Below are 27,620 nucleotides of genomic sequence, written 5' to 3'. Positions count from 1 at the left end.
TCAACTCTATGGAATTAGTCTCCTTTAATCCTCACAGCTGCTCTGGTGAGGTAGGTTTCAGGATTTTTTTTTAATTTTATTTTTTATTTTTTTAAATTTACATCCAAATTAGTTAGCATACAGTGCAACAATGATTTCGGGAATAGATTCCTTAGTGCCCCTTACCCATTTAGCCCATCCCCCCTCCCACAACCGCTCCAGTAACCCTCAGTTTGTTCTCCATATTTATGAGTCTCTTCTGTTTTGTCCCCCTCCCTGTTTTTATATTATTTTTGTTTCCCTTCCCTTATGTTCATCTGTTTTGTCTCTTAAAGTCCTCATATGAGTAAAGTCATATGATTTTTGTCTTTCTCTGACTGACTAATTTCACTTAGCATAATAGCCTCCAGTTCCATCCACGTAGTTGCAATGGCAAGATTTCATTCTTTTTGATGGCCAAGTAATACTCCATTGTATATATATACACCATATCTTCTTTGTCCATTCATCCATCGATGGACATTTGGGCTCTTTCCATACTTTGGCTATTGTTGATAGTGCTGCTATAAACATGGGGGTGCATGTGTCCCTTCGAAACAGCACACCTGTATCCCTTGGATAAATGCCTAGTAGTGCAATTGCTGGGTCATAGGGTAGTTCTATTTTAGTTTCTTGAGGAACCTCCATACTATTTTCCAGAGTGGCTGCACCAGCTTGCATTCCCACAGGATTTTTTTTATATTGTCTCCTTTATTTAGGGAGACTGAAACCCAGAGACATGCCCATGGTCACACAGTTAGTGGCGGGAGTAAATCCCAGGCCTGCCAAGTTCATTGGTGAGTGCCCTTTCTATAACATGACTGCTAGCGTTTAACTACAGTCTCATTCAGCTAAACTCAGTGGTACATTGACTTTTCAAAGACCAAGGAGTTGGGAACTTTAAACTTTCATTCCAGCCAGTAATGTGATGTTGAGCAAATTATTAAAATTGGAAATGGGGTTAATGGTGTTGTGTGCTATATCCAACTCCTATACAACTAAATGATGACAAGTATAGGGTTTTTAAATACCTGCTGACACATAAATATGAAATACTGCCAACAGTACAGTATAGAAAGAATTCATGCCATGATTGATGAGTATACAGATTTATATATTATACTGTGTGTACTGAGACTTTGAGAACTTTCCAAAGATAATATTTTCTGAAAGATATATGTTTGAACTTGAACTCTGCCTGGGGTTATCTCAGTTTCAAGACTAGATGATGTAGCTGGTAGAAGACTTGAAAAAACTTGTTTTCAGACCTCTTCCCCTCCCTCCCATCGAGAGAAAGAGAGAGAGAGAGAGAGAGAGAGAGAGAGGGAGGGAGGGAGAGGGAGAGAAAGAGAGAAACTTAAAAAAAAACCACTCATTATAATAAATATGTATAAACACAGTGAATGAGAAAGGGATGCTCCTCTCCCAAGGGTACTCCCTTGGGTGGTTTTTTTGTAAATGTTCACTTATTTTTAAGGAATGGGGGAGGGGCAGAGAAACAGGGAGACACAGAATCCGAAGTAGGCTCCAGGCTCTGAGTTGTCAGCACAGAGCCCAATGCAGAGCTCAAACCCGTGGACCGCAAGACCATGACCTGAGCCTAAGTCAGACAGTTAACCAACTCTGCCACCCAGGTGCTGTTTTAGGGGTTTCGTGTTTTTCATTTCTTTTCTTTTTTTTTCTTTCAGTTTTTTCATCATGATAAGTATACTCTTTAATCCTCATCACCTATTTCATACTTTTCTTAATATCTATTTGAATGGAAATCAGAGCATGCCGTTTCTCAGAACTGAGATTCATCAGCATCCTCCCGGGAAAATGTACATTTTTCTTTTTAAATAAAAATAGCTAGAAAATCCTTTTTAAAATTTGCTTCTTTTCTGTATTACTGCAGCAAACAGGCAGTGTGAACATTTCAGAGTGCCTGTTGCTGGGAGGCTTAGATACCTGTGAAATATGGCAGCATATCCCTGCTAAGGATAGAAAATGCACTTCTCAGTTAATAGGCTCGGGGAGAAGCTGTTCTGACCTGGCTGTTATGATCTGTGAACTAGTGTTAGGGACCGAGTCTTCCATTGTCAGCTTCTCTGCACCCTATCATAAGCAGAGTCCATTTAGGGGTACTTTCATTTACTTTTTGCTTTTCTAACCCTGTAAGACTAGAAATAACAATAGTTGCTTTGGTATGTAGAACTTGTTGCCTAGTGTTTGTGATCAAAAAACTCTCCCATGATCCACAACCCCTTAATCAAATTCTTTCTTAAAGGTCTCATTACCTAAATATGGCCTTTCAATAAGGCCTAATGTTAAGGGAAAGCATGAAACTCAAAGTCCTGCCATTGAAATGTTGGTTTTGCTCTGACTAGGTCAGACCAATGATTCTCTCAAATCTTTATTTCTACCCTGCCAGTCATCCATGAGTGCCTGAATTGTGACCAGCACAATGACATTGATTGAAAATTAGGAAAACCCACACTCTATCTGGCCAATTGTGTGTTACTCTCCTGACCAATGACAAAATAAGGTATCCTGGCCCACTTTATTGAGCTATCATATAAGTCTCGGCTGTTAGCGTCTACGGAATGTAAGTGAAAAATTATTTTTGGTTGTTCTATTTTCTAGATGAGGTACAAGGTACAGTAGAAAAAGCAAACTTTGGTGTTAGATAGACTTAGGTTTGCAAACTGGTAGCTCTCTTTGTTGTTTTAATTTTTTTTTAATGTTTTTATTTATTTTTGAGACAATGCGAGAGACAGAGTGCAAACAGCAGTGGGGCAGGCAGAGAATCTGAAGCAGGCTCCAGGCTCTGAGCTGTCAGCACAGAGCCTGACACAGGGCTCAAACTCACCAACCGTGAGATCATGACCTGAGCTGAAGTCGGACACTTAACCGACTGAGCCACTCAGGCGCCCCTGTTGTTTTAAATTCTTAAACTCTCAGCCTACTTTGAAGAGTTAGTGTAAGGACTAGAGATAAGACACATAAAGTGCTCAGCATGTAGATAGCCATAAAAAATGGTTATTATTGCCATTATTACTGTCACTCAGCAAAGGACTACCAAAACCCTTTCTGAAGACTTCACTATAACACTGTTTCTAACCAGTCACCTTCCAATTAATCTTCCTTTACACATCTAAGCCTGGTTATGAAAGTGTGCATTTTATGTTGTTATTTGCTTTCTTCTTTCAGATCTGTAAGAGCAAAGCTAAAGAATCTCAGCAGTATTATCACAGCTTGGCTGTCCGGCAGAGTCTGGCTATCCATTTCAACATCCAACAGGACTGTGGGCATTTCCTTGCTGAAGTCCCTAATCGTCTGCTTCCCTGGGAGGATCCTGATGCCCCTGAAGAGGAAGAGGATGAAATGAAAGAGGCTGAAGAAGAGGTAAAAGGAGAAACTGATGGGAAAAGCCCAGAGCCCTGCTCTGAAACAGAGTCATCCCAGAAAGAAAGCCAGGGGGTCATTAGCAGGAAGCAGAGAAGCCACGTTGTGGTCATCACCAGAGAGGTTCCCTATCTCACCGTGGCTGATTTTGTGCGAGACTCTCTGGCCCAGCACGGGAAAAGCCCTGATTTATATGAGAGACAAGTGTGTCTGCTACTCTTACAGCTGTGCTCTGGCCTTGAGCACCTCAAACCCTACCATGTCACTCACTGCGATCTTCGTCTGGAGAACCTGCTGCTTGTCCACTACCAGCCAGGGAGAACCACCCAGGGCCTTGGGCCTACAGAGTCCAGCCCCACCTCGTCTTGCCCCACAAGGCTCATAGTGAGCAATTTCTCTCAGGCCAAGCAGAAGAGCCATCTGGTGGACCCTGAGATCCTCCGGGACCAGTCCCGCCTTGCTCCAGAGATCATAACAGCCACCCAGTATAAAAAGTGTGATGAGTTCCAGACAGGCATCCTCATCTATGAGATGCTGCACCTGCCCAACCCCTTTGATGAGAACCCAGAGCTGAAGGAGAAAGAATACACTCGAGCAGACCTGCCTCGCATCCCACTCCGCTCCCCCTATTCCCGGGGCCTACAGCAGCTGGCCAGCTGCCTTCTCAATCCCAACCCTTCTGAGCGGATCCTCATTTCAGACGCCAAAGGCATCCTCCAGTGTCTACTCTGGGGCCCCCGGGAGGATCTCTTCCAGACTTTCATGGCCTCTCCTAGCCCAGCGCAGAGGAGCGCCCTTCTCCAAAACTGGCTAGACATCAAGCGAACACTGCTGATGATCAAGTTTGCTGAGAAGTCCCTGGACAGGGAGGGTGGGGTCAGCCTTGAGGACTGGCTTTGTGCTCAGTATTTGGCCTTTGCCACTCCAGACTCCCTCGGCTGCATTGTGAAAACCCTGCAGCACCGCTAGTGTGTCCTGGTTGCTGCTTGTCTTTTGTGTTCACCTTCACGTCGCCCATGCACTTCCCCTTCCTAGTACTCACACAGAATTCAAGGAAAGAAGAGAGACCGACCTTCCATCCCTCTCCAGGAAAAATGAGTCTGCTCAGAAAGCTTACCCACAGTTCCAGATCCAGTCAGAAGCTGGGTCTGTCTTCACTGCACAGAAATTCGATTGGACAGCCGTGCAGTCGCCTTCCATTGGAACACCTTTCACCCTAATTGTCCCCAAATGCAGGTAAAAAATGAAAACGTATATCCTTGAAGGGACAGCTCCTTTAGTATGAACTCATTGAGCTGTGTCCAGCTCCTCCATAATTCTGAAGACCACCTGTCTTTTTAACACCAAGTATTTATTCTCACTAGCAATAGACAGATTTGACCAGTCCTTACTATCATCCACTAAGCTCTCACAACAGATTTTTTTTCTTCCTTAAAGTATCAATAACTGACTCTTACCAGGCAGAACTGCCATCCTTAGCATCAGCCCAGTCTTGTTTCTGGGGACTATAGCCTTTGTTCCAGCAGATAGTAGAAAGACAAGGAGAGATTCCATCCCTTGGGTCATGGATGCATTTTCATTTGTTATAGGCAAGTGGGCGCACCACCTGGAGGATGGCCCTAGCGGTCCCCTCTGCTGCCACTGCCTGATTCTCCTTCACCTCTACTCTGTTCCCACTTGCCAATGAAGTTTGGGTTTATCAACCACTTGTGGCCCATTATAGAACTGACCCAAGGTGGTGTCTCCAATGCCTCTCCAGGGTGAGTACAGTTCAGATCTTATAAATAGCTGGCAGGACACCAGGAGATGATTTTCCACATGTGCAGTTCCCTAGGGGCCACCAGGGGAATAGCTGAAAGTGCTGTCTTTGATTACTGTCAGAGCTGTCGGCGTGGACAGCCAGCGCTGGCGGAACCCAGCTCCCGGTGTGCCCCTGAGCAGTAATTGGCCAGCTTCTTTCTAGCAGTGGCCAGTGTTAACTAGTCTACCAAATGCTGTGGACAGCAGCCGTGAATGAGACGGCTGTCAGTTGAGCTCTGAGATCTGCTTGGAGGGCACGGTGTGCTGGTGAGAGGCCGGAGAGGGGAGGAGGCCACTGATGAGACCGCTGGCCTCCTCCTCAGAACGCTGACCTTTGCTGAAGAGGCTGCCTCCCAGTTGCACTGCACGTTGCTCCTTGGGACTCTCCGAAATGGCTCTGGAGGATGGCTGGCAGCAATTTCAAATGCTGGGGTGGGTGCCTGTGAGCTGTGCACCATACATGGGCTCTGTGCTCCTCTCCTATGAATATATGTGCAATTTTTGTATGTATTGTTTTAACTGTATATTACAGTGTTTATGTGGCAACTTCACCTGAAGCAAGTTCTACAGAAATCCTCCCCTTCTTCCCTTGGCACATACGTGTTTGCGCTAAGAGATGAGTGTTCCTTCCGGGTAGTGGGGGTGGGAGGTGACATGTGTGTGCTTGTTTTCTTCAAAACTGTGAGTATCTGTTTACTTCAACCTTGAAATCCCAAGAGTCACTCAGATGGTGTAAGTGTGTGTACACGTGGGTGCACACACGTGTGCTGGAAGTAGAGGCCAGGCCTCTGAGGGGAACAACCTGTGGCGGGGTTGATGGACACGTTCTCTGCATCTAGTCGGCGAGGGAGCTCTGGGACCCTCCTCTGCCAGCGCAGAGTTCCTTAAAAGCCAAGACTGATTGTGCAGTATTACTTAGATAGCACATTAGTGGCCTTTTGGAAGTTTCTAAACTTTTAACATTTTTAACAGCCTTTCATATGATTCACCTATATCAAAGAGGATCAAGAAAGGAGAAGAATGTATTTTATTGTGATCTTCTTTTGTTTTGTTTTGTTTTGTTTTGTTTTGTTTTGTTTTGTTTTGTTTTGTTTTAAGAAAACGGGACACGTGAGGCTCCAAAGGGAGGATGTCCCTGTCCTCCTGGCCAGCAGTACAGGACTCCCAAGGAAAAGGACTCACTGGCCCACAGGGTCTGGCCTCCTCTAGCCAGAGAGCAGGGCTCTGCCCCGAGGAATGGCCACAGAGGGGGCGTGCCGCTGCAGGCCAGCAGTCCTCTCTGTCTCAGTGTCCTGTGGCCTGGCTGCGCCTTGCCTGGCAGACTGTGTTTAGTTCACCGTAGCATAGCCCATGTGCACATAACTCCTTGCCTAATTAATACACTGAAGTAGCAGCACACAGACCACTGGCCATGTCGGCCAGCACATTCCCCCAGCAGTCCTCCCTCCCCTCCCCCAGACGGTTTGCAGATTGAGACACTTTCTCAATGTCATTCTTGTGGTGCCTTGCCCATGTAAATTTGAATGTTGACTATTTAATGAGGTTTCATATTTAATGAAGAATGTTCCCTGGTCCCTCTATTTGCTTATTGGCTCTCTAGATATCCTCTTTCGTTTCTCTTCTTTTTTATTTTATTTTATTTTGTTTCTGTTTGACTTGGATCCAGTCTTCTTCATTTTAACCCTATGGTATTATAGGCATGGACACTCCCCACTACCGTCATCTTTCAGCACTGGTAAACTGAGCACCTCCTTCACATCAGATTTGTTTAGTACTGTTTTTATATTCAAATTTGTGAAGGCCAAAAGATGAATGCCAACTAGTCAGAGAAGGGCCTCAGGCTTCCCAGGGGCAGGTGGCTAGATTAATTTTTCTCTGAGTGGTGGCTGAGGAATGTGAGGGAGAGGGAAAGGGGTGTTAGTTAGAGCAGAACAGACAAGATAACTGTATTTCTAGACAAGAAGTTCTCCATCAGATGGTCCTTGGAATATTTTTCCAGAATAATGAAATTCAGTCAATCTAATATCATCACAAGTAGTTTTTTACAGTCCCATTTTAATTATAGTAGAATCTTTGAATTCATTCATCAACTGGCAAGAAATCCTACCTTCAGACATCTGTATATACATGAGTTTTGCTTTATGACTAGTATTAGCACTTTATGTTTTCTCGAGTAACATCCAGTTATTGTCTTCAATATTAATTGGAATTTTTTTCTATTCTGTTGAAGTCTGTACTACAGATTCTTCCATTTATATTGAGAGTTTGAACAATTAAGCCATCATTGGGACTTTACCTTAAGCCGCATTGAGCAAGAACAATTTCTCTGACACATTTTGGTGCTAGAGAAACAGGGAAATGGGGGGAGTAGCAAAGACCAAGACTGAATGTATAGCAGAGTGCCTTGTTAGAGTGACAACCTAGTCTTGGAAAGAAGAGAATCCCATGTCCTGCGGAGAGGACTAGGACTACGTGACTTCTCCCACGCCGGCCTGAGGAAGAGCCCCTTTGATAAATGTACACCGACGTGATGCTCAGAAGCTAATTTGTGGAGAATAACTGCAGGATGGGACAAAGAGCAGTTGCAACCTATGGAGTCAACGAAAGAATCCCTAGACGAAGTTAGAATTGGAGGCCAGGACTATAGCAGTCGGCTCCAAGCTTTGCCCTCTGGAGATGAACTGGGTAAAGGTAGACAGGGCCCAAGCACCCATGCTACTGATGTTGGGGCCTAACATATGCTTGTTAGGATTTGAAGAGGCTGAGTAGCCTTCCATTGTCAGATTAAGTGGAGGCCAGTTTTGCTTCCAGACTCGGAAGAAGTTTGTTACCATGGGAAACTGTTAAGCCAAGAGATCTAAACCTCTAGAAATATTAATGATATTTCTGGAAGTAAAACTGTATTTTAAAGTTTCTAGCATTATAAGTTTTCATGAAGGATCTTTGGGGCCTACTACATAGTAGGGCATGGAAAGATTGCACTCAGCTTCCCAAATTTGAATTAAAAATACTTTGATGCTGGGAAGTAACCTGACCTGGTTTTGCTGGTAACCTGCAAATAAGATTTTTCCCTAGATTATACAGACAGTGATCTGAAAAAAATACAGACCAGTCCCAGAAGTCGGGATGTACTTAGGATACTGCCCTATATTCCAAATGATTCTAGATGTTAGAATAAAGTACAAACATACTTGAAGACGAAGGAGAGAGCAACTTGGCTCTCCAGGCCAACTCTGACATGTTTTTTATTTCCCTCGCTAGTTGATAAGGATTGAAAATTCTGGTCCAGCCTAATGAGTGAACAGGATGGCTGCCCACAAAACCAGGTTATTAGTTTTACCTCATTGAAGCTCATATTCTCAGAGGCCCAAAGTGCTGTGCCGAGACAAATCCAAGTGCTGCTCTTGCTGAAGTGTGCACTGAAGTCCAGCTGCCCGTGCTTACGGCAGTGCCCAAAGTCGGGGTTCCATGGACCAAAACTGATGCCACAAGGGAAGCCAGAGGAGCTACAGTGCAAGATCCTAGATAGAGATTATACCAAAGAAATCAAGCCTTTTTGTCCTGATGCTTGAGTTATGACAGATGCCAGAGAAGAAGAACTCACATACATTCCATGTCAAGGTATTTGGCTGATAAAATAATCCATCCTCCAAACAAAGCACCTATCTTTTTAAAATAAGTCCATTTTGTATATTAGGAAAAAAAGAAAAGATGATGGTGATGGTGAAAGTCTGGGACAGACAGTGATATTTCCCAGTAATTAAGGAGAAGGAGCCAGCCCCCGCTCTCCCTGTGATGTGACTGTGGCCGTTGCCCGGACTTCGGTTTGGGAACTTCATCATGTCCGTGTGATTCGGAAAGCTGAGCAATCTTTTCTAAGAGATGTGGTAGTTTCAACAGCTTTGTTTAAAGAGCTCCTGGGAGATTTCTTAACAAATTCTCGTAGTTTTTATAAACCTTCCTACAGAGGTGGTTACCACTCATCACCATCATTTAATATTTATAAGTGCCCAGAATGTACAAGGTGCTATACAGCTGTTACACATCCCCTCTCTGCAGCTGTTTGAAATTAGAGTAGGTTTTTGCATCAGCCACTGCTACAAGCTTCCCCACCTAAGTGGGCTACAGGGGCCTGCGTTCTGGACATCCCATTACGTTTCCTACTCCAGAGAGCCTCTGGGCTCCTTCCAGCTTCTCACCTTCACCCATCCCACTCACCCTCATGCTTTTTTTTTAATCCAGAAAGTTTCAGGGAATCAAAAGAGGTTGGAAATTTTTTAACCTAGCAGAAGTACAGAGTCCTATATTTTGCTACAATTATTATCGTATTATGGAAAATCCACTTTGCCCGTATAGTGTGTGGAAAGTATCTGTGTGTCTGCACTCATGATAACTTGAATGTTGAACAGCCCTATGGCTTCAGGGTAGCATTTTTGAAAGATAAACCACACTGCTTCAGGAAACCTGCTCCAAGTACTACTTGGTTATCCGTTCCCTCACCAGTTTGAAAGTTATGCGTGAACATACTGGGTTGGGATTTTCTGTTGATATGCAGGGCATTTGGGCATGAGATCAGGGCAGAAGCAAGATGTCCTCCTTCTCAGCATTTGAATCATGGCAGTCTTCATTCCAGTCTCACCTTAGTTCCCCATGGCTCTGCCCACACTCTGTATTTGAAAATCTTGTTCTCTTGCTCTTTCCTGGAGCTTTAACCCTCTGCACATTTTAGAGTTGTATAAATCTACCAACGCAAGGTTCCCTCTGTCACCAGGTGGTGCCGCCCTTTGGTTTGCTGTGGTACTTTGCTGTGTTCTCTGTGGCATCATGTTACTGTGTAAATAAATTTGTTTTAATATACACTAAAAACCAGACAAGTGCTTGTTTTTCAGTAACTCTTCCATATTGATGTTCTGGGGAGGGTTTGGTTGCAGATGCCCTCTTGGAGCTTCATCCTCTGCTGACCTGGATGGTATTTCCTGTTCATTCCCTCTCTGACCTGAGAAAAGTAGGCCCAGAAGAGAAAGTGAAGACCATGGGCTTTCCCCAGAGCTCGCTGAAGTCTGCAGGTCTGCTGTGTGAGATTGCCCCCTGGTGGCCAGTCCTCATACAGCCTTCCTGGGCTTGTGCTACATTTTGAGGGGCTTGGTTACCGGACTCTGGCTGACCCTCTCAGTGAAGATCTCAGAGTTGTGCAGACAATAGGAGCAGAGGCAGGCCCTTGTACAGCATCAAGCATCATCTGCTACAGAATTCACATACCTTTTACCTGTACATGAATGTACACATCCGCAGGGCTCTCACAAAGGCAGACAAGCTAATATGCCGACACTTCGGTAGCAGAGAGGCCACCTGGCTTGGGGGGGAAGAGTCAGCAGTTGGCAGTGGTAGCAACAGCTGCCACGTTATTAAGAGTAGAATGGATGGAAGTGCAAACATGTAGGCTCTAAATTTAGACCAGATTTCAGAGCTCTAAACCCTGTACAGTGGACACTATCTGTAGCCCATTGTTTCTGCTCCTCTCCACTAGCGATCACTCTGGAATTTATAGGTACTATTTAAGGCATGTTGCAAAACAGTGGTTGCCAGACTCAAGTTTTGTGTTCTGAGGAGGCAACCCCACATAGGCGTGGCCTCGAAGTTCTCTCTATGTTGTCTGGGAAGGGTTACAACAAAACTCAAGAGACAGTCCCCAGGGACACAGCTCTTCCTGCTGCGACTCTCAGCCTGCTTGCCGGGGAGGATCCTGGGGAGCTGCCCTTCCTAGCTGTGAGCACAGCATACTGGCTTCTTGGGGCAGGGGGAGGGAGAGGGCCAGAGAAAGAAGCAGGCAGTTGGGGCTGTGGGAGGTCACAGAGAGGGCATACCCCAGGCTTGTGTTCCTGTCTAATTCTCTGCTGGCACGAGTGGCCCACCTAAGACTCAGGGCTATGGGCCTGGATGGTGGGGCCAGTTCAAGGTTGCTGTAGCCAGACTCCAGGTGAGATGGAGCAAGGCCAGAGAAAATTGGACATTCTGTCCGTCCACTGGGATCACTTTGTCATTTGGTACAACTTGAGCACCTGGAGAGAAGTCCTGTTGCCCCTCCATCACTTTACCCAGCGTGGGACCCAGCCCTGGGAATATTCCATCAGTGGGTCCTCTGCAAGAGCAGCCTTGGATTCTGCGTTGTCCAGACACTTGAATAGAGTCTTTGGTTTCCATATGCCTGCAGACTGCTTTCAACGCAGATCCAGATTTCTTTCCTACCTGGGATTAACTGGTTCACGTTCCTCTCTGGGTGCCTGGGGCTGTGAGTATGCGCCCTCCGCTCCAGGAGCCCTTTGCCTGCTCTCCAAGGCCCAGCAAATTATGCTTAATTTTAAGTGAGCCTGTGCTATGCAAGGGAAGGAACTTCATTAGTGCCTTAGGAGCCAAGAACTGCAGTTGGCGGATCACAAGTTGCCATTAAGAGCGGCTCAAGGCAATTATAGCTGAAACTTAAAAATTGGATTTCACACAGTGGGGGCAGGAGAGAGTCGGTTGCCAAGATCCAGTTCTCCCAAATTTGCAGAGCTCTGAATGGAAACAGGCTGCCTGGGCACAATCCCTGACTTCCTGGAGATCCCGGATAACAGTACACGTACTATCTGGAAGGTGCATGGAAGCAACCAGAAGGCTGAGTGGTGTTGGTCACCAGTCTCGGCTTGAGAATCAGAGTGGGGCTGGGAAGGGTGCTGGACTGCTGGGGAATCTGCACTCTGGGGACCACAAGCCCAGGGGTAGAGGGGTTCCACGTGTCTGTCAAGAGGGCAGAACTCAGCTCTCTCACTTGAGCTGGAGTCCCAGAACCGGGGATCAGAAGTCAAGACAGTGAAAACTTCCAGACCTGCAGCTCATCTTCCACTCCCCCACCCCCCAGCACCTTTGCTCCCCACACCACAGCCGAGTGAGAGCATTAACAGTAGCAGTGGTCAATGCGCACTCCGTTCACTCCATCCTCACCACCACCCCATGAGATGGATCCATTCTGCCCATTTTCCACTCAACTAATCAGAGCCAGGATTTCAACCCAGATCTGTGCCACTTCTGGCCAGGCACTCTTTCCTCCATCCCATTCCTGCCACCTGTGTGTGGCCAGGACACTGGGAGGACCGTAGGGGTTCAGGGGACAGCTTCCAGGGGGCAGTCGTAGAGACTTCTTTCGTTCACTAGGTACCGTGTGCTGGGGACCCAGTGGTGGGCAAAGCCAGCAGGAGCTCTGCCTCAATTCTGATAGGCTGAAAGGACAGAGGGAGTGCCAGCTGGAAGGGGAGCAAGGGGCAAAGGCACCTGCTCGCTGCTGTGTGCCGGGGGGGCAGTTTGGAGGAATGAGGCCAAGGTCTGGAATGAATTGTTTTCCCTGGGCACCAGAGGCCCATCTGCTGGGCCACACATTTATCCTGCAGATAAAGCAAGCACCTCTGGAGGCCCACGATGGGCCCCAGGGATGCCATATAGCCCAGGACCAGGCAGGCCACCAGTGTTCCTCCCAGCACCACCCTGGGCTAGCTACAATCACTCCCTGCTTCCAGGAAGCCAGAGACCCAGTTTGAAGGGATCTTGAGTACATTTCTTAACCTCCATGAACTCCACTCATCTATAGAATGGGGCCTCATCTACCATCTCCTCCAGGACAGTTAGCTGGCAGGATGGATCAGTGCAAATGTTTTAGCCTGAGTTGTTAAAAAGTAGGGCACACCTGGGGCATTCAGAAGGAAGCTGGGGAAGGGAGAAAAGTGTTTCGTGGATCAGACAAAACTGATCATTGCCTGAGAAAGGCCTTAAAGGGATGGTGTTGGAGGGATGAGGCCCTGCTGACCCCATCTCAAGCATCTGCACCCCTGATTTTGCCCACTCTCTTGACCTCCAACCACCTTCAGGCCAATTCATCATGCCTTGCAGAGTGGATGAGGGTCCCAGCCTAAACACCTGGAAGGGGAGTCTTCTCCTCAGAATGCCTGTGTCCCAGTGGGACAGGCTCATGGGGTCTATCTGAATGAAGTGTCAAGGAACCTGCTGGAGGCAAAGCCACCAGGCCCCAAAGGAAGGACGATGTTGAATGCACTAGAAAATGGAGTCAGTGCCTTCCAGGGTGAAGGACTCAGTCTTCTCTAGGAACGCAGCCGGGATGATTCCCATGAATCAGCTTAATTTTATATTCAAAACCATCCTGTGAGGTTCTAGAATTATTCCCACTTTACCAATGAGAAAAGGAGAGGTTTTGTTTGTCCCAAATGCCTAATGAGGGTCTAGGTTTGTTGTTAGGCAATCTGGCTCCTCCTCCCAGCTTCCTGGAGCTTGTGGCCTTCCTCCCTCACCCTCCAGCTGCCACCCCGCTGCCCAACCACAGAGCCCAGGTCCCACCACCTAGTCACTTTCATTTCTGTCCAGACCCATGCCAGCTTCCACCCCACCAGGCTGGCCTCCTCACCGCCCCATCAGACACGCTTCTGGAATTTCCATGCCCACATTGTTCCTGTCCTTCTCTGTTTCGCAGGGCCCCATCTGGCCAAGAGACTTTTGGGGTGACTCCAATCAGACATGTCCCCTCACCCATCTGAAATCTCCCGTTTGCTCCTCAGATTCGGCTCCTCCCTTCCTGTCAGCACTTGCGGGGGAGGCCTTGGCTTCCACTTCTCCACCTGCTCTCCTCATCTGGCTCCTCGGATTCCGACTCAGGCCAGGAGGAGGGCAGGACAGAACTGCTCCTGGCTTCTCCTGAGCACAGGCCATGGACCGGGCTTCCCCACATTTAATCCTCACTACAGCCCTGTGACTCCCTTTCAACAGATGAAGACATTGAAACTCGGAGTAGATAAAGAACATGCCCAAGTCTGCACGGCCAGTAAGTGGTAGGGCTGACTCAAACCTAGCCTGGCTGACTCAAGCCAGTCTTCCTCCCCACTGCTTCCCAAGCCTTCATCTGGTGGCCTGTTAATGTGCCAATAGATAGGTCTGGGTGGTGCAGGCATTCAGTCCAACTGAGACAGACTAGGGCAGCCACAGAAGGCTTCCTGATGCAGACACAGTGGAGACGGGGAAGGGGGCAAATCCAGAGGGGCCTGCCAGGCTGAGCAGTCAGACCCCTGGATCCTTCTATAGACCAGCTGACCAGGAACAGAGCATCAGCTGAGGAGAGGGAGGCACAGGTCGCCTTCTGGAGCTTCCTGCTTGAGAAGCCCCAGAGCCCACTTGCCTCCTACCACCCATCCAGCTCCACAGGTGAGGAGGGGTGAAATTGTCAAACTAGTGAACCTTGGTTCCACCCACCCGAAGGCCCCTACCAGGGTGGGGGGTGGGGGGGAGCTCCCCGACTGCTTCTGAAATGAAAAACACAACCGAGTGACCACCAGCCACCAAAGGCAACTTTGGCACCTTTCTTTTCCTTTCTTTTTTTAATGCTTTTTTTTAAGATTGATTGATTGATTGATTGATTGATTTTGAGAGAGAGAGTGAGCAGGGAAGGGGCAGAAAGAGAGGAAGAGAGAGAGTCCTAAGCAAGCTCCATGCTGTCAGCACGGAGCCTGATTCGGGGCTCCATCTCATGAACTGTGAGATCATGACCTGAGCTGAAATCAAGAGCCAGACGCTTAATGGACTGAGGTACCCAGGCACCCCTTTTTCCTTTCATTTTAGGGGATGAAGGAGGGTTTAATAATCTGCCTTCCATTCATCCACCCCCTCCATGTCCCCCCATCATGGTAATCAAGATTGTAAAATATTCAGTCCCCCACTCCACGCTAGCACAGATATATGCAAACATACACACACATTTACCTGCAGGATATGCACAATACTGTCAGTTGCTTTTCTCATTTAACTTGAGGGCTGACCCCAATAGACATGATGGTCATAACGCTGCTTAAAAGGTAGCTTCTCTCACTAAAAATAATAGTAATATATAACATACATATTTGCAAATTTATGATTCTCATTACTTCTACTTCTCTGGGCATTCGGTCACATACTTGTAGGGATGGCTAAACAATGAAATATGAGAAACTACAAAACTCCCCTGAAAGCTACAGAAGGAGATCATAGAGCAATGATGAGCCATTATGTTGGTTAGAAAGATCATGTTGTCTCCTCAGATATTTTTAATGAAATGTAAGTTAAAAATCTCAGTGTTTTTTTTTTTTTATTTTACAAGTATTCCTCAGAAACACTTGGAAAAAAATGAATAGGTGAAAGAAATCCAGAAACTTGAAATCAAGAGGCTATTTAAGCAGATGAAAAAGCTATGATCTATAAAACAGTGTGATACAGGTATAAGAAAAAAAATAGGTCTTTGTAACAAATCACATAACCAAAAACAAAACTTAGTACCTATAAAAATGTAACAGAGGATAAGTAAGACATCACTACCTGGAAAGGAAAGAAGGTCTTATCCAGAAAATGTTCTGGTACATTGGTTAGCTATTTGGAAAATAATCTGCATGCTGTAAACCAAAATAAATCCAAACAGGTCACACAAAGAGCTATGTGCACAAAGGAAAGAAGAAAGAAAAGAAAGCCTAAGAACTAGAAAGAATTCTAAGTCAATATCTGTTTTATCTCTTTTTGATAAAGGACTTTCTAAAAGAAAGCATGGAAAGAAGGCATCTGAAAGGGGATGATCAATAAGCTTGATTACATACAGCTGGTAAACCATCATCCACTGAAAACATGAGAAGCAAGATAGAAAAGTAAATTGAAAACTATTTAAATAAATATAATGGACATAGGGTCAAAATCCCTAGTTATGAATAACTTATGTAAATCATTATTAAGTACATAAAATGCCAACAGAAAGTTGAGAATAGACAAGTCAAAGAAGAATCTAAATGTTTGAATTTTCAAGAAATGAAAAGCTAAGGTGGCATACCTAAAAACCATTTTAATAGCTTTTTCTAATGATAAAAAGTAATGTATGTTCATGTTAGAAAATTTGGCAAATAAAATTGACCCACTAGATCACCATCCAGAAATGACCACCACTAACACATTTGCATCCTGCAAGTGGGGTTTCCTCTGCCTTTTTCTTTTTTAATTAGGATTGTACTGTTGGCATCACATTTTCTGCCCATCAAATTAGCAAAGGTCTTTTTAAAGCATATTGTCAGAATAGGGTTCTGACCATGTAGATGCAATTGAGTTGGAAAGGGGCTTAAATCATCTGTCCTTTGAGGCCACAGCTGAGCCCGGGTGTCAGGCAAAGTGTGACCCCAGTAGACAGGGAGGGTGTAAGGATTTCAGTTGCCAAGGTCACAGCACTGGAGTCACCAGGGAATTTTCCAACAGGATAGACTCTGGGGCCCCACCCAAGTCCTGTGAATCAGAGGATCCCTCTCCCAGGGTCCCCCAATTATTCTGAGCTTGCCAGCAGCCTCTCTGCCCCAAGTCTGGCTGCCTAGGTTTGGATCCAGGGTCTATCCCTAACTAGTGGTGTGTACTCGGGCATTCCCTGAGCCTTGGTTTCCGTGGAGACTCCCACCTCCCAAGGGTCATCATGAAGATGTAGGACATAGCCCAGCAAATGTGTTTAGCCCACTGCCAGGCCATAGTACGTGTGCAAATATTGTTAGTTCAAAAGGACAAACTCCAAATCAGTATTTGCTTCTGTTTTTATAACAAAGGGCTCATCAAGGGATTTTTGCTGAACAAAGACACTGTGAATTCAAATCTGTGCCTCGTGAGAATCAGGAAAATATTTGCAGCTTTTTAATGGCAATTTCCCCAGCTTTCCAAATATCTCCTGGCTAAATTTCAGAAAGCCCTGCTAACAGTCCTTTCTTTGAACACCTTCTACCTGTCCAAGGTGACACAGCACATCAGAGGCAGTAATGGGCCCTGGCCCCTGAATCCACGGGTGTCCCTCCATTCCCTCTCCAGTCTTGATCCTTTAATGCACAGGGATGAGCTCGGGGGGGGGGGGGGGGGGGAGGGGGGCTGTAGTAAGCAGGGGGATGAGGATGAAGGCAGCTGTAGGCCGTCCCTCAGGTGTGGGCCTGCTTGCTCATTAGGGAGTCACTGTGTCTAGAAGCAAGGCCTCCCTCCCTCACCCTTCCTCAGAGTCAGCTGTCCAGCAGCCCTCGCACACTGTGCCTTGGCATAATAAATACTACTTTCTTTTTGGGAAAGTCATTAAACTACTTTTGTGGAAACATTTTAATTGAATTAGACTGTTTTCTGATTGTAATAAATGTTAATTAATTGAGTGGGCTGGGTGTCCTTGGATCTAGCTGGCTTCTCTCAGTTTAATTAGGAGGAGAGTATGGACTTACTTCTTTTTGCCATGAATCTGCGGTTCAAGTTCATCTTTTGTGCTAATAAAGTGATCAGGGAGTGCAGGGAGCAGATTATTTCTTCTATCTGAAATTTAATAGACTGCTTCACTCACAGAGCCAAGTGGCAGCCCCTGCTTGTCATCATCGGGGCGTGACCCAGTCCTCTCATCCGGGCTTAATGAGGTTTCTCCATTTGTCTTGGGGGAAAAAAAGAAGTTTTAAGTTCTGCAAACATCCCTTTGTTTCCCAAGAATATGAGTCACCTAGTTCCAGGGGGGTGACATTGCTGATTCCCGTGGGCACATCTGACCAGAGAGATGGGTGGTCTGCCAAGTAGCTGAGTGCCTACAAACCGCCCCCCCCCCCCGAGCTTTCTGTCTACACCTGGAGAAGGCAGGCAGGCCCTGGGCAGTTACAGAAACTCAGAACAGCCAAGAGACCCCAGCTGCTTCTTCATTATAGAGACGTGGAAACTGGAGCCTAGAGAGGGAAGAAGCATGTCCAGGACAGCGCAGCATTCTTCTGCGACAGTGACATCTACAGCCCAAGGAATCTTCACTAGTAACAAATTCAGTTTGGTTCAAGCAACGCTGACATGAGCCAGATCCTGGGTTAGGCGAGAGGGCGAAGAGTTGCACAATAGTGCAACTGTGATGGTTGTATAAACTGAGACAACAGAGCAGTCCACACAACATCAAAGGCAACGCGAGGGACCAGGCGTGTCGTCTCGGACTTGTGGGGAAGAAGGGCGGTCGGGAAGCCTTCAAGAGGAGGTGTGCCTGCACTGAGTTCTGGAGGATAAATAGGACTCTTCCAGGTGGACAAAGTGTGAGGAAGGGCACCCTGGACATAGGTAACAGCATGTGCAAAGCCAAGTTCATTCTGGTGAACATGAGAGCCGCAGGAAGCTCTCAGAGGGAGGACATATTCAGATTTGCCCTCTACGAAAGATCCTTCTGGCTGCTGCAGTGGAGGAGGGACCAGAGGGGGAATCGAGGAGGAGGGACAGCCAGGGGAGAGAGGCTAGGAGATCCCCCAGTTTGACTCACTGCCATGGAAATGCACGAGCAGGGCCAGATCCTAGAAATTCCCAGGAAGTAAAATCAAGAGCTCCTGGCTTGGGCAACTGCCCAGGAGGTCAGGTCTCCAGAGGACTGACACCCTCCCTTTTGGACAAGCTCCTCTGTAACTGACTGGTTTGTTCTTCCTCTGAATGGTGCTCTGCGGTGACAAGACTTTACAGTCGCAACAACAGCTCCTGTTGTGCAGCTTGGTTTAGCCAGATACTGTTCCCCGCGCTTTACCTGCATAATGCATTTCATCTGCAGAATGGCCCTGTGAGATGGGCCCTGTACCTACCCCCTTTTGCCAATCAGGAAACCTGGGCATGGAGAGGGTCGACTTGCCAAAGGTCACTAAGCTTAGGAAGTGAATGAGCCAGGGCTCCTCTGACCTGTGCCAAAGAAATGTGTGCTCCACATTCACGTAAGTCTTAATTGACTCTCTACTCAAGAAACAGGCAGCAGGAATTTAGGTTTTCCTTTGAGAAATCAAAAGACCTTCCCAGAACCAAACAGCCTTCTCCAGGACCAGACCTTGGCATCTTGTTCCCTCCCCTATCCGTGCCCAGACGCTTCCTGTCTGGTGGGAAGAAGTGGGGAGTGCAGGCTGGACTTCCTTCTCGAAGGTCCCACAGTACAGCAAGGAGGGCCTGGGCTCAAAAGCACGTACTCCTGGTGCGACCCTGGGCAAACCCCTCTCCTCTCTGAGCCTCAGCAACCAACCATATCTGCATCAGCCCCTCCCAACGCTACACGGGGTCTCCAGAGCCCTGGCACACAGGAGTTGGTGGTTGCTGTGATTATGGCCATCCCAGCTCTTCCTCCGGCTCTCTCCAGACTGAGGTGGTCTGAGGACACAAGACCACCCTTGGAAAAGGATCCTCACAGGGGCAGCCACTGACCCCAGAAACTGAGTCCCAGGCCTGCCACCCAGAAATCAAGCTCACTGTCAATGGAGTCTCTTTCTTTAGTAGATCCTTGCTCCTCAGAGAATCCTCGGGTAGTTGCGAGAGTCCCAGAAGCACACCCCTTCCCCATCCACATGCCAGCCCCAACTCTGCCTGTCAGGATTCTATTCACCCTTCAAAGCCTCAGTCTGCGCACTGCCTTTCCAATCCCACAGAGAACCTCCCTGACTGCTGTCTGTCTCCCTCTCCCCCATCTGCCCCTCGGCACTTGTCTGATGCTGGTGAGCTCCCAGGCCAGGCCTCTGCCTCTAAATTGCCCCCAAGTCCTGCCAGAGCCATCCTGGAGGAAGCTCCAGCTGAGGGATGGAGATGGGGTGGAATTTACCAGGATGAAGTTCTATCCCCCCCACCTTTCTTTCTTTCTCTCTCTCTCTCTCTCTCTCTCTCTCTGTCACACACACACACACACACACACACAGAAGTGTGCCCATACACACGCATACAAGCACACATGCTGTCTGGCTCTCCTCCCCTTTTTGTGGCAATGCTAGCTTTCCCTCTAGCTGTGCCCAGGGTGGCTCTGAGCCTCTCCCCATTCCACCTTTCTCCTCACTGGGCCCCTGGTACATATTCCCACCCCACCCTTCCCTCTGGGACCCGTCCTGACTATGGGGCAGGGGCTGGAATTAGACAAGTTGCCACCACACACCACAGTAGTCCTGTCCTTAGGAAAATATGGGGAACATGGTTTGGGAGATGGTCACCTACCGGCCTCAGGAAACTCCTACAAAATCCAGCGAGAAAGCAAATCTGGATCCTTCTCACTGAGGCCAGGAAAGTGGGCCCTGAAAAGCAAGATTAAAAAGGTTTTCCCTCTCTCTCCCCATTCACTAGAGAGCAAAGCAGCAGAGCCAACTTGTTCCCAATTGATGGGTTTCCTGTCAGCCCCCCCCCCCTTCTCCTGTAGGATAGACCAGCTGTTGGTGCCAGATTAATGGCCACAATTAAAAGCAAAATGCCCTTGCTGTGGCCGACTGTCCTCCCACACCTGTGAGTCTGGAGGCTGAGCTTTAAGCCCTGGGAATGGAAGATTTGTAATGAAATCAGGCAGGCCTCTTAACCGCTGATGGTATCAGGGCCCAGGGGAGATGCAGACTTATTTCCTAATCTCCTGCGGAGCATCTGTCAGCCCCACCACACAGCAATGTCATTCCTGTGTGCAGCAAGGACCTTTCATGGGGCAGATGGTCAACTGCCTGCCTGGCTACCCACCTGCCCACCTCTTCCGTCCCCTCCTCCAACCCCTTCCAAGCTCAGGCTGCACAGATATTCACAAGTATTCACACACACGCACACACCCATTCATAAATTGCCTGCTGGGATCCATTTGAATAGACAGAAAAAAGAGAAAAATAAGAAGGTCTCTTTAGCAGCAATGGAAAACAGCAAAGAATACCATTGACAACAGAGTAATCATTCTGAGAGATTTCTAGAAGCTGAGAGGCAAAGCTGAGAACCTACGACCCACCGGAGAACTCTGGGGACCAGTTTCCTCACCAGAGCCCAGGAGGCCCCCAACTCAGGGTGGCAGGACTGGGCAAAGTGGCTGGAGGATGCCTCAGAAGCTACATCCAGGCCACTCTTTGTCCTCAGGATTTACTGGATTATGACCACATGCTGAGTCAGTGAGGGGTCCAAGAGGCCTGCATAGCAGAGGGGATAGGACCATACAATCACAGCACAGGGAAACCATGAGAGGGACTTGACCGAGCAGGGGCAGCTCCTGCCATACCAGAAACTTCTCTACTGCTATTGGCTCTAACAGCCCACTCCTCTCAGGAAACCCTAAGATCCCAGTAGTAGGAGGTGTAGGAGTGGGTGAATGGAGAGCAGGTGGCATGGCCTGGACTCTACCTCTCCCTGGCCCCAGTCTCTCAGTGGGAAGAGTTCCCCAGGAGACCTAGAACATGAGACACAAGGAATATTGTCTCTCCTGTCCCCACATGGCCATTTGCTCTCAGTTCATGCTCTTGGAAGGACATATTTCCTGTCCACACCCTCCCCAACAAGGTTCAAATTAGGTCAGGAAAACCTGTGTGCTACATCCTCCTCTTGTCATTCATAACACACCTTACCTTAAAGGCTCTGAGAAATCCTGCAGTAACTTTTTTGCCTAATTTACATTCAGTGCAGTTACAGGTCTTGAGTGTGCAGTTCAATGAATTTTGACAAAATAACACACCCATATAACCCACAGTCATATCAAGATTTAAAACACTTTCATTGCCCCAAAAAGTTCCTTCATGCCCCTTTCCCATCATCTCTATACTTACCCCAGAGGCAACCACTTTATGACTTCTATGACAATAGATTAGTTTTGCCTGTCCCGAAGCTTCATATACATGGATTCTTATACAGTAGGTGCTCTTTTGTGTCTGGCTTCTTTCACTCAGTGTGATAATTGCAAAATCCATCCATGTTGCTGCATGTGCCAGGAGTTCGTTATGTTTAATTGTTGAGGAGTAGTCCACTGCAAAAACATATTTATTATAGTTTGCTTATCTCTTTTTGTTTTGTTCAAGCAAAAACCTGGAAAACCCTTAAATATTTAGGGCTTTCCAGTTTTTTGCCTGAACAAAACTACTACAAACACTTCTCTACTAGACTTTGTGAGCACGTGTTTTGCATTTTTCTTGCGTCATTATTCCTAGGAATGGAATTTGCAGGTATATGCAAACTTTGTTCTCCAAAGTACCAATTTACACTTCCCCCAGAAATGCATGAGACTTTCTGTTATTCCATATCGTCACCATTACTTGGTATTGTTTCTGCAATAACTTTTTAAATTTTTCGCTTAATTCCTCACTTCCCACACTTATTAGACCACTGAACTATTTTTCCTATAAATCCTTCTAATCTCCCACGGAACTAGTGTGCTGTAGAATTCACTGTGGACAGTGAGGATCTGGACCTTCACTCATAAATAGGAGAGGGGCACCTGGGTGTTTCAGTCGGTTAAGCGTTGGACTTCAGCTCTGGTCATAATCTCACGGTTTGTGAGTTCAAGCCCTGCATTGGGCTCTCTGCTGTCAGCATGGAACCTGCTTCAGATCTTCTGTCCCACTCTCTCTCTGCCCTTCTCCAGCTCTTTCTTTCTCTCAAACATAAACATTTAAAAAATAGGAAAAATCAAAATGTTCAGCCACAGCAACAAATCACCAAACTATGAGGAGAAAGAAAAGCTCAAAAGAAGGGATCAAGGCAAGAAGTCAGAAGAAAAGGCCTACAGGGAAAAGGAGTGAATTCAATAAATAACTTGGAAATTATTCTGAGATTCAAGAGGATGTCACATAGATAAAACTAGAGCGGGCTACTGTGAAAGAGAAAGAGAACTCAGAAATTACAAACGTGACTGCAAATGTGAATGCCACTTTAGAAGCATCTATAAGGGAAATGCTGAAAACACAAAGGTACATGGAGAGAGAACCAAGAGATCAAGAAGTGAGAGGAAGACATCCCCAGAGTAGAGGAAGGCTTGAATTCACAGATTGAAAAAGCACACTACATCTCAAGGAAAGCTTGGCAAAGAACAAGATCAACAGCCTTTGGTCCTGGTACGTAAACAGACTAAATAAAGGGACAAATTGAAGACCTCAGAAATAGAAATAATATGAGAATTTAGTTTAGGGTAAAGGTAGTATTTTAAATCAGAAGAGGAAAACTATCACTCAAGAGTCTTGGTACAACTGTGTATCCAGAGAAAAAGATGGCTCACCATGTTATTTCTTATTCTAAAGCAAATTCCAGATGGATTTTAATTGTAAAAATGAAACTATAAAAATAATAGAATCAAACATATATACTAGATAAGGGACCGTACTAAGTAAATTCCCGAAACATCAGCAGCTTAGTACAATAGTTTATTTTTTGCTTATGTGGAGTCTGACTGGAGGAGATGGAAAGAGCTGGGGACTTTGCTGTCCACAGTTATCCAGAGATTCAGAGTGAAAGAAGTTCTGTCTTCTTCTACAAGTGGTCTCCAAAGCCTCCCTGAGCATTGACATCCATCTGTGAGTCAGAGAAGGAGAGAGAAGTCATGCATGAGACAGCGCACATGTCCAAAACAGGAAAGACAAGTGGGAATAACTTGAAACTGAGGGAATTTAAAAATGATAAAAGGTTTCTCTGCATAACCCTATGTAAATATATTTGAAAAATCTAGTTGAAATATGGTGATTTTCTAAGAATAGATTATTTATCAAAACTGACCCCAGAAGAGATAGAGAGTCTAAACAGATAAATCTCAGTGAAAGAAACAAAGTTGTGAATGAGCCAATCCCTAGGGGCACCTGGGTGGCTCAGTCGGTTAAGTGTCTGACTCTTGATTTCAGCTTAGGTCATGATCTCACGGTTCATGAGTTCCGGCCCCACATCAAGCTCTGTGCTGATAGTGCAGAGACTGCTTGGGATTCTCTCCCTCCCTCTCTCTCTCTCTCTCTCTGCCCCTCCCCTGCTTGCTCTCTCTCAAAAAATAAATAAACTAAAAATAAATAAATATTTTAAAAATTAATAAAGAGCCAATTCCTAAAAAATGTCAGAGGGGAGCTTTCTAAAGCTGAAGAAACAAATATTCTCAATGCTTATTAAGTTATTCCAGGGAATAGAAAAAAATAAGGGCATGAAGAGACAATGTGAAATTATCTAGCAAATGACTATGGAAATTCAGGTGGCCTGGTAGTAAGCAGACTGTTCGCTGGGGGCTACCTTTACCTCAGCAGCCAAAGTTCAATTTTCTAGCAGTTAGTGTTCTAGACAACTCTCTGAAAAGCTGGTGTCTAAATTTAAATCGGACTTCTGGACTTGTCTTACACCAGATTTATCTTATTCAGTGGGTGAATTATACTCTATTTAATTCTTAATGTAAATAGGGAATTATATGTTCAAATACATTTGCTAATAAAGATAAGCACTAATAATATGGATATGGGATATGGAAACTGAAAACCACAAGAGGAAAAGCAACAAAATTCAGAAGAAGGAAAAAAGGTAAGAATATTGAAAAAGAATAATAAACAGAAAAAATGAAATAGAATGGCAGAAAGACCAAACATTTCATTGTTACATTATAACTGTGAATTAAATTTCTTTACTAAAGATAAAGCCCCTAATATTGGGCATGCACACACATATTCTTGGATACACTCACACGCATAAATCTGATGATACACCAGTTACAAAATACTCACTTATAGCAAAATGACAAAGATTAACATTGGAGATCTGGCAAAGAGATCTCAAGCAAATACTGATGAAAAGAAAGCAGTGCAGAGTATGCTCATATCACACAAGGTAGAATTCAAGACAAGACACATGTTAAACAAGATAAAGAATGCATTTTTTTCCTCAGTAAAAAACACAGTCGACCAAGGAGATGTGAAATAAAAAGGGACTTTATCCGAACCATAGTCACAGTGGGAGAATTTATCTAACCCAGAATCAAACTGAGTAGAGGAAAGAGAAGTTTTGAATATCAAATTTAACAAGCTTCGTGTGTAGCCTCAAAGCAAACCCTGTGTTTTCTTTTCAAATTCTCATGGAACAATAACAACTGACCACACACCAGGCCACAAAGATCTCAGTAACCAAAAAGTATACATTATGTGGGCCACGTTCCCTGATCACAATGTAATCAATCTAGAAAATCGACAACAAAAGGATAACACCTTCACCTCAAGCCTAACCACTTGGAAATTCTCAAACATTCCTCTAAAAAGCTCAAGTTAAATTGAAAAATGAAATTAGGATTACAAACTCTCTGAAATTATTAATGAGAATATTTCATATCAAAACCTAGATAATCTGATATATATATATATATATATATATATATATCTCCACACACCACACACACAATGGAATATTACTCAGCCATAAAAAAAGGATGAAATCTTGCCATTTGCAACAACATGGGTGGAGCTAGAGAGTATAATGCTAAGCAAAATAAGTAAGTCAGAGAAAGACAAATACCATATGATTTCATGCATATGTGGAATTTAAGAAATAAAACAAATGAACAAAAGGAAAAAAAAGAGACAAAAGAAAAAACAGATTCTGAACTATAGAGAACAAACAGATGGTTACCAGAGGAGAGCTGGGTCAGGGAGTGAGTGAAATAGGTGAAGAGAATTAAGAGTACACCCATCTTGATGAGCACTGAGTAATGTATAGAACTGTTGAATCACTATATTGTACACATGAAACTAGCATAACTGTATATTAACTATATTGGAATTAAAATTAAAAACTTAATTTAAAAAATTAAGATCTGAGCAGACTGTGCCATGCCTAAGAAAAAAGAAAAATCACAAATATGTATCATTAGAAAGGGCAAAACATGTAAAAACTTAGATAAAAAATAGATGGCTATTGTGGATAAAGTGAATAAATTACTAGAAATATATCAATTACCAAAATGGACTCATGTGGTGGAAAAATTGCATGGTGCAATAACTACAGAAGAAAATGGAATGACTGTGCAGGTTCTATCCACCAAAACACATAAACACCTAGACAAATTCAAAGTAATATTTGACAAACTATTGAAGCACAGATAATCTTATTTAAACTACGTAGGACATAAAGATGGAGAGAGACTCTTTGGCAAGGCTGGCATACCAAACTCTAATACACAAAATAAATGTTGGAATTATAACTACGAGAGCAGATGCAAGAAGAGCAGGAAGGCTGGAGCACAGATTTCCCTGAGGAAGAAACTGTCACAATGGGAGTTGCTGTGCGTGTTCACTCGGGCACATGAGTGGCCTGTCACCCAAACACAGCTGTGGGGACATCTCTTAATCTGTGTCCCTGCCCTCTCCTCACTCCCACCATGATCCACATCTATGACTTCATGGGGTGTTCCTTGCACACAGCTGGTCCCCTGGATGTGGACTGCTGTGGTGCTACTGTCCCAGTTGGAGGTGGTCCCAAAAGATGGTGGGGAAGAGAAATTCTCTCAAGGACAGAATGTAGAACAGTACCTCATCCTGACCACTTTCTCCGAAAGCCTGAGATGCAGATCTACATTGGTTCATGGGCAATAGCTAGTGATCTAGCTGGACAATTGGGAGCTTGGAAAGAACAGGATTGGAGGTTGGTGACAAGGTGGTCTCGGGAGAACGTGAGTGGATCTCTCAGAATTGACCCAGAAGCAGAGACTGCTTGTGTCCCATGTTGATGCTCTCCAAAATGTGCCCACTGTGAAGGAAGTTCTCAATGATCAGGTGGACAAGATTCCTACCCAGTGGATGAGTAGATATCTATCAGCTTCTTCCCTCAGCTACTCCCGGGCCCACTCAAAAATAAAGTGGTTTTGGAGGCAGGAACAGAGACCACCTATCCAAGTAAGGAGTTGACAGCCTCTCCAAAGCTGAAGCAGCCACTGCCACTAACAAGACTCTAATTTCCAGTAGTGGAGGCCAATTCCACAAATCCAATGTATTTCAGTAGAGATGACCTGTCAGCATTTGATAGCAAGTTGGTTACACTGGACTCCTTCCATCAGAGAAGGCTCATGGTTTGTCCTCATTGGGATAAATATTTGTATTGGAGTTAAATATGCATTTCCTCTCCTTCATGCTTCTGTCAGGACCACCATTAGTGCACTTAATAAACGCCATCAGAACAACCCACTCAATACTGTTTCTGCCCAAGGAACTCACTTTACAGTAAAAAAAGAAGTGAAGCAATGGGCTGATGGACATGGGATTCATGGGGCTTATCACACCTCAGGAGAGTTGGACTGATAGAAAATAGAATGGGCTGTTGAAGATCAGTTATAGCATCTTGGTAGACAACCTCTTGCGAGTTTGGGATATTGTCCTCTAAGACATGGTATGTGGGCTCAACCAGCAACCAATTTATAGTGATAAAATTTTGGCATTTGTCACTATTGAACCAAATAACCCCCCTTTCAAAAAAAAATTTTTGTCCTTATATCTGCTTTATATCTGCTGGTTTAGAGGTTTTGATACCCAAGGGAGGAAAGCTTCATTCTGGGGACATATAGGACGTTAATAGTGCCAACCAGCCAGTATGGGCTCTCTATGCCACTGGATGAACAGGCCCAAAGGGAAGTCATGGTGTTGGCTGGAATGATTGATTAA

At 45.5% G+C, this 27,620-nt stretch overlaps 1 protein-coding gene across 4 annotated transcripts in view; it reads left to right on the top strand.

Annotated features, from left to right (window-relative positions):
• The window catches only part of PEAK1 (pseudopodium enriched atypical kinase 1), a 311,110-nt gene extending 301,044 nt beyond the window's left edge, over positions 1 to 10,066 (top strand). For 3 of the 4 annotated variants that reach the window (XM_030317633.1, XM_030317632.1, XM_030317638.1), the window contains one exon: positions 3,208 to 6,261. In XM_030317633.1, the coding sequence (XP_030173493.1) occupies positions 3,208 to 4,371 (1,164 nt within the window). In that variant the 3' untranslated portion in view covers positions 4,372 to 6,261. Of the gene's footprint in view, positions 1 to 3,207; positions 6,262 to 7,432 lie in introns of those variants that run through there. The other variant, XR_003969358.1, reaches the window with a different exon arrangement.
• Positions 10,067 to 27,620: the final 17,554 nt, after the last annotated feature.

Source organism: Lynx canadensis, chromosome B3 (assembly GCF_007474595.2).
Source record: "Lynx canadensis isolate LIC74 chromosome B3, mLynCan4.pri.v2, whole genome shotgun sequence".
NCBI classification, from domain to species: Eukaryota; Metazoa; Chordata; class Mammalia; order Carnivora; family Felidae; genus Lynx; species Lynx canadensis.
Note: the sequence above shows the minus strand (reverse complement) of the source record. Positions and strands in the feature narration are given on the sequence as shown.